The sequence below is a fragment of the Cyprinodon variegatus genome, unplaced genomic scaffold (assembly GCF_000732505.1).
Source record: "Cyprinodon variegatus isolate N-32 unplaced genomic scaffold, C_variegatus-1.0 Scaffold105, whole genome shotgun sequence".
NCBI classification, from domain to species: domain Eukaryota; kingdom Metazoa; phylum Chordata; class Actinopteri; order Cyprinodontiformes; family Cyprinodontidae; genus Cyprinodon; species Cyprinodon variegatus.
The window spans coordinates 1,355,166-1,362,653 of NW_015150558.1; the positions used below are offsets into that span (position 1 = coordinate 1,355,166).

A 7,488-nucleotide genomic window follows, 5' to 3' on the forward strand; every position below is an offset into this window, starting at 1 on the left:
AGGAATATGAAATTAAAAGAAACAGAAACTGACAGAAACGGATTTCAATCTGAAAATATAAAATCTAAAACTGCAAAAAAATGTAATTAAAAAAGTGTAATTAAAATACTAAACTGAATGTAGATGCAAATTTTTTATGTTTGTTTTTTTAGTTTTTCACATTATAAGGTAAAAATCTGACATTAAACATCAACTTCTATATTTTCCGCTTCAACTTTTATTTTCTAAGTCTCAACTAAGATTTAGAAGTTTACAAACATGACTGTATTGGTTATATGGCAGATACATCTGTTAAAAATACAATAAAAAATATTGTTGGGAAAAAAAAAAAAAGAGAAAAGGTCAGAGGTCAACCAGAGAAACAGCTGATCAGTGAACTGGAGTTGCAGCTGGTCTAATGGAGTTTCCTGAAATAACCTTCGTTATTTACTCGAATAATACATTTGATTCAGTATTTTCTGATCTATTTATAACACTAAAACAATTTGGGCTGATCTTTTGGAAATAAAGACACAATTATTGTTCTAATTGGGTTTTCTTCTTTTCAGGGATATTTGGAGGAATGTTTGTGTTTTTTCTTTTCTCATATGCTGAGTAAGTGCTGAATAAGTGTTGCTCTAAAATATCCTGGTGTGCAAAAAAAGACAAGCTGAATATCAGACAATAAGTCAACCACCCTGAACTTTTCCTTTAATGTGAGACCACCCTTATGTTCTGTAGGTTATTGGAAATACTGTTGAAAATCAACACCATGTAAAGAAACAAAGAGCTGATGAGAGGCTGAAGCTTCAGAGTGACTCACACTATCCATATCCCTGTGATGGAGAAGGCAGCCAGGCTGACAGGCAGGACGATCCAGGCGGTCATTGGGCTGGCAGGCGGCTGGCTGTGTCCCTAGCATGGGGGGGCGAGGGGGCAACCTCACAGGATGGATCAGGAAAGGGTCGGGTGGGGGGGGAGGGTGACTGGTAGACTGGGAAACACACGGGGGGGTGGGACATGAGAGGATAGAAGGGGGACTGGCACAGCTCCTCTGCTCCACGGCTCCCTGCACCCTGAAGGAGACAACAGAGGGGGGGGTCAAACTGTCAGAGAGGGGTCCACTCTGGGGTGGAGAAGATCTGCAGGGGGGGGGGGATTCATTTCAATCTTCATTTAGTAAACCAGCACTAAAGGTGATGTTTGTTTTCAGCCCAAACTAAAACATGCAACTGGAACTGTCAGATGAGCATTCCCCGTCAGACAAATAAAACATTTCATTACTTTTTGGTGTTTTTTTTAAGCATATGGCGATCTGACCTTAAAATGTTTTTGGTTTTTTTGTACATGACTAAAGGGATACGTGCCTGTTCAGGTAGTTTAAGGTCTATTTTTCGTAGAAAAAACGCTAATCTGACATCTTGCGCATGGGGAACAGAACCGAGCCCCAAACTTTCTATCAGAGCTCAGAAGGAAACCTTCACCGGGTTCACGGACCCGACCGCCTCCTGGCTCAGAGGGAACCTTTAATGCAGGGGACCACGGAAATTAAACCGCAGAGAAAAGCAAACGTTTGACTTCTGCAAAGCCAGACAATGGTTTCTAAAAGATCCTTTATCAAGTCAGTTTAAGTTAAGAAAGAAAAATAAAACTGTTAAATTTCAGATGACAAGAGGAATCTAACGCTTTCTGAGTGTCTGTGTTCCTGCAGTTATACTTCCTCTAAACCACAACCTTTAAAGCTAACTTCCTGTAACTTCAGTCCTGAGTTGATCAGCTGCTCTGGAGGCAGGGCTTTAGTTGGAACCGGAGGCCATGAAAGCACCGAGGCGGCAGCAGAACCAGAACATTATAGACGAGTCGGCGTAGAGCTGGCAGATGACACGTTAAGGCAGCAGTTTGTAAACGTCCAGCAGGTCCGATTTAAACTCACAGAACCAGTTTGGTAGTTTCACCTTCTAAATGTTTTTCAAATACGAGACGTTTTGCACATGAAATGTTGAAATGTAAAATAATCTGGTTAGACACATTTTAGTTAGAAAAAAAGCAACATTAATAAAGAACATCTATAAAAAATATATAAAAACTTTACAATTAAAAATCAGTTTTGACATTTACCGTACTCAAAATAAACCATTAATACTTTTTCTCCTAGATGTCAGTTTATTTATTTATAAACAATCTATTAAAAAGCGTCCCTTTTTATATTAGGCTAAAAAAATAATAAATAAGTTAATTGATCATTCTTAAGTTGTTCAATAAGTTGATGTTGTTCTGGCCCCTCCCTCTTTACCCAGCATGCATCAGAGCAGACTGACAGCTGTCCCAGCATGCACTGCAGTAGCAGCAGCTTCCAGGTTAGCGCTCACAGAGCTCAGAGTATTAAGATAAAAGTTCCCTTTTCTGTTGCTGGTCTTTTATAAAAGTACGTTTTAAGATCATTAGAGAGGAGAATATTATACTTTAAGCTTCACTATATGGAACATTTCCCAGGGCTAACGTTAGCCCGTCTGCGGCAGCCAGGGCCGACGTCGGGCCGTCTGCGTCTCTCTATTAATAACTGTTAAATGGGGAAGTTATGCCCCCTAAAAAAGCCGTTGTGCCTCGGGGCATCCCCAACGTTCTTTTCCTGGGAGCAAGTTACTTACTACCCTTAACTCAAACTGGGTAAAACATATAAAAAATGACTATAAAAACAGGAGTAAAAAAGTAACAGAGTTTATTCCAGATCAGGTCGTTACAGGACAGAGTAAATGCTTGGAGCTTGCACAGCTGTGGGCTCAAAAAAATCACGTCCGCGAGCGTCCGGCAAAGATTGAGCCCCAAACAAGGTCATCTCCTCCTTCTTATAGCTCATGAGTCTATGTGTTGCATCATGTGGATGTTTAGATGTCCGTATCAGAAACTGACACGCCATCCATGCCCAAGGATTACAGATAGCTCTCCTCTATCAGACCGGCTCCAAGATGTTCCCATAACCTGTGTATTTTTAAAGACACGAAGGCTGTCCTGATTAGATGACCTCCGTACACACAGTGACATCCACAATGTGAAGGAAGGCCTTCTACTCTGTCTTAATCTGGCTAACAGAATAACAATGCACATGATGTATAAAGAATAAAACGAACATAACAGGAGGTGAAATGCAGCTCCAGACTAGCTTTGATGAGAACGCGAGTAAAGACTGGCGTTCTCATCAAGTACGGTCTTGGCAAGAACACAGGAAAGTCTGGACTTGGTGAGAACGCGACCACGCAGCACAAATCTGTGTCATTTAGAACAGCAGCGTACTGATGACATCACCACATTCAAAGCTAGTCTGGAGCTGCGTTTCTCCTCCTGTTATTAATAGTCTCTAGATAATAATAAATTCTGACTTTTTTCATATATTGGGGGAATAATAATGAACACAGTCAGATAAACACAAATCAAATGAACATTTTGCCAAAAAAAAAAAAAAAAAAAAATCTCCATCAGAGCCAGCGGTCCTTCTCACACGGCTATGCAGAGAGAGGGATGCGATAGACGGGCTGCGGTTAGCTTTTGAGCTCCGCTGGTTGCCGCGGTCCTTTCACCTTCGGAAATCTTTTTTTTAATTACATATTAAATCGGTAAATGGACCATATAGTGAAGCTAAAAGTATAATTTTCTCATCTCAAATGATCTTAAAACGTACTTTTATTGAACAACAGCAACAGAAAAGAGAACTTTTAACTTTCAATGGAGCGCTCCATTGAAAGCTGCTGCTGCCGCAGTGCATGCTGGGACAGCTGTCAATCTCAAGAACTGAGAAGTCTGCTCTGATGCATGCTGGGTAAAGAGGGCGGGGCGAGAACAACATCTGGGGATTTGGTGCGTTCTCGGCAATTGGAACAGTGGTCGGGCTGAGACTGATGACGTTTCACGAACACACGAGAACGCTCAAGAAAGCATACTGAATAACGGCCCCAGATGTATTCTGCCTGCTCCCGTCCTCCCAGTCCAGACTTTTGGCGTGAACATGAGTCCATACTGAGGTTCTTGTGAACTGGGAAACGGCTAATGAGAATCATTAAAATTAATCATGGCTTCTTTGCAGCTGTCAGTTATATTTACAGAAAAAACACTGGTGCATCGTGGGAAAGGTTTTGTTTAAAGTAAAAACTATTTGTTTTAACCAAAGCCCAACTCTCTCCTGACAATTATTAGACATGTTTTCTAGAAGCTGCCAACATTTTTGGGCCAACTTGAAAACTTTGCACTGTTTCCAAACAAGCAGAGGGGCCCAGTCAGACCACCAACCCCGGGATGAACTCCACAAATATCCGCCCCTGAATATTTAAACACAGGCTTTAAAAAAAAAAACAGACCTGTTAAATAAAACACTTCAAGTCTTTTATCTCTATATTTATATGTATATTTTCTCCTTTAGTAGACAACATAAAACAAAGCGTCTGGTCTCGCTACTAATGGTAACGGTTAGCCTGCTAGCTCCAGCCTAGCTAGCCGTTAGCTGATGTTCTCCTGCCGTCTTCACTGCTGACACTTGGCCGCATCTTGATTTCCGCTAACCGAACAGAAAAGCCGCCAAACAGGAGGCGTTCATGGGGTAAAAACACCGATAAATATGTTCAGTTAGTCCGGAAGACAAGAGTTTGCTCCTACCTTCCACCCGCTGTGCCCACAACAGACCTTATCAACCTTCGTTTCCCTTTAAAAACATCCTTTTCTGAGCTAATAAAGCTAGCTGCCGCAAGAGCTTCCGGTTTCACCTTTCAAAATAAAACATGAACGCGGGTTGTTAATATTAAAAATAAAAATACTAAAAATATTTATACTTTTTAAAAATCTAAATAGAATCATAATTGGAATCTTTTTAAAATGTTTTTAATTCCATTTTTAAAATAATTTAGTAAATGTATTTTTATGTACTGCAGTGTATAATAACCTACACTGAGAGGATGGATGCCTAATAGTTTAACACAAACAAAAAGAAAGCATTATTTATTTTAAGCGTTATATTCACATATTGTCTATCACTGTTATCGGTTAAATTAATTAACCAATAACATAATTCTGACATATGCAGCGCTTTTATTTTACTGTAATCTCATAATCTGATGGGTGTAAAACCAACTTTACAAAGACCTCCTTCTTTCAGGCCCTCTGCAGCTTTGCATGAAGATTTGCACAAATTCAAAGAGGTGATCCTGTTGATCAGACTGTCAGTCAGACTGTCAGGGGAGACTATTTTCTGCTGACTTTTGCTTTTTTTAAAGCAATTTCCTCTTTAGCCTATGAAATACATTTTAAAGGAGAAGTCCGGTCAGCAAAGAATAATCAATGGATAATTATTGATATCTAAAAAAAGAAAAGGTGATAAGGCTTCAGAAGTATTTATATAGGGTCATCTGCTAAATGATTTTTTCAAAACAAATAAAAAGAAACAAATTTTTACAGCTGAGTTTATCAGTTTCTCTTGAGCTCTAATTCAGATTTTATAGAAAACAGTAATTTCAACTTAAATTAAGTAAAAATATCTAAAATTCCTAAAGTATGAATGTATATTGACCTAATAACACACAGGATTTTAATACAACCTAATTGGATAGAAGTTTGACTTCATGCAGCCATCTTAATATATTTGAATCCCTTCACCTGTTTTATATTTCATGCTTTTCCCCCATGAAAACAACGCTGGCCCCCTCGTGGCCCCCCGGTACATTTGGCTTAGAACCGCCTCTGTAACCCATTCTGACCTCTAACCCATCTCCATCATGTACTTTTCTTTTTTTTTTTGCCAATTTTAGTTGATATTTCATTTTTTTCCTCTGTTTATGTGATAAAAACAACACAATGTTTTTTTTTTTGTTTTTACACACATTACAGTTTAAGCAACAATAAACATTTATTAGCAAGTCAAACAATGGATGGAAAATGGAGGCAGCAGCAACGTGAACACTTCAGCTGATTTTTTAAGCATTGCTGCTGAATGCTCTGATGGAGCGACGTCGCATGCATGCATCACCTGATGCAGAAACCAGGGGAGAAAAAAAGCCAAAAATGTTTGTCGGCCGATGTATTGGTTAATCTCTACTTGGAAACAACCAACTTTCACAACAGATCGAAGATCTAACACTGAAACACACATAGATATATTGTCACCAGATCATGACTGAGGTCTTTTCTAAACATGGCTTTCAATTAAGACCAATGCTAGTTATATTCATCATCCAAACATCAACCTTTCTGTTTGCATGTCCTCTGCAGACTATCTGATGAATGCTTTCTGTATTTAAACATTACCTGTACTGCTTTAACAGCTCACTGTGTGCCTGGAATGGGATAGTAAATACAAGCTCGGTGAAGGCCACATTAGGGTCAGCAGGCACCACTGTTGGTCACCTTCCACCATTGATAAGTGTGTGAGGCGATAATCTGTTGATTATAGAGAGGATTAATGGAGCAGTGAAGTTATCTCACACAAAGGACTCCTTCACAGCCAAACGCTTTCTGACTGGAATTCTCCAGCCACAGTTGTTGTGAAGAGTCAGAACTTTCTTCTAGAAGGTCATGTCTCAGGAACCCGAGGTTCAGGTCAATAGCCTCAGTCTGATGGACCGAGGCTATTGCCTAAAGGGCTGATGCTTCCTCAAGCTGACAGACATCAGACCAGCTTAGGAAACAAAACTCACAAAAAATTCCTTACAATCTCTCAGAAGGGAGACAAAAAAATAACCTTTATTATCTTTGAATGATAAGAAAATATTTAGAAAACATTTAGCCTGCCTAACCTAGATGGCTTTGGAAAGGTTAGAATGAAATAAAGATTTTTATGTAAACCTTCAGGTATTGGACGACTATTTAAAAGAGATAATTGGTATATTTGGTGATGCATATAAAAACAGAAGTGTTAACTTGGTATCAACACCGTATAAATCAGGTTCAGGCGGATCCTTAAAAACTCTTAAAAGGCATTGAATTCCTTGATATAAATCTAGGGCCTTAATTAGTATTAATATGTCTTAAATCAGTCTTTTATTGGTCTTAAAATTGTTTCCATCAATACCCGTTTATCCCTTTAGGGAAAAATACACTTTAAACAACCTCAAAGTTTTTTTTTAAGCGTATGGCAATCTGACCTTAAATTGTTTCTTTGGTACATTTCTAAAGTGATGCACGTCCATTAAGATAGTTTAAAGTCTATTTTTCATACAAAAATAAAGGGATAAACGCAAGTCTGACGTCTTGTGCATGCGTATCGACTATAGGTATGCTGGTCTGACAGAACACCGTCACACGCAAATGCTCCAAACAAGAACCCCTAACAGCTAAAACCTGGATGGACGCTGAAGAAGAAACTCACAGCATGGAAAGACTCACTTTTATAATAAGGCTGCAACAAGCAAACTATGAAGATGTTCGGAAAAAATCGAATGTTTATTAATGATTACTGATCACCTGGTTATCCTGAGCTATCTCTATAGTTGTGCTGCTATAGACTTAGACTGCTGGAGGACATAGGGACCC

At 39.1% G+C, this 7,488-nt stretch overlaps 1 protein-coding gene across 1 annotated transcript in view; it reads right to left on the minus strand.

The window, feature by feature from the left end:
* tmem150a (transmembrane protein 150A) overlaps positions 1–4,722 on the minus strand; it is a 12,428-nt gene extending 7,706 nt beyond the window's left edge. The window contains exons 1-2 of the mRNA XM_015374534.1: positions 4,624–4,722; positions 803–1,055 (exon numbers count right to left, since the gene is read on the minus strand). Coding sequence (XP_015230020.1) covers positions 803–867 — 65 coding nt within the window. The 5' untranslated portion in view covers positions 868–1,055; positions 4,624–4,722. The remainder of the gene's footprint in view (positions 1–802; positions 1,056–4,623) is intronic.
* Positions 4,723–7,488: the final 2,766 nt, after the last annotated feature.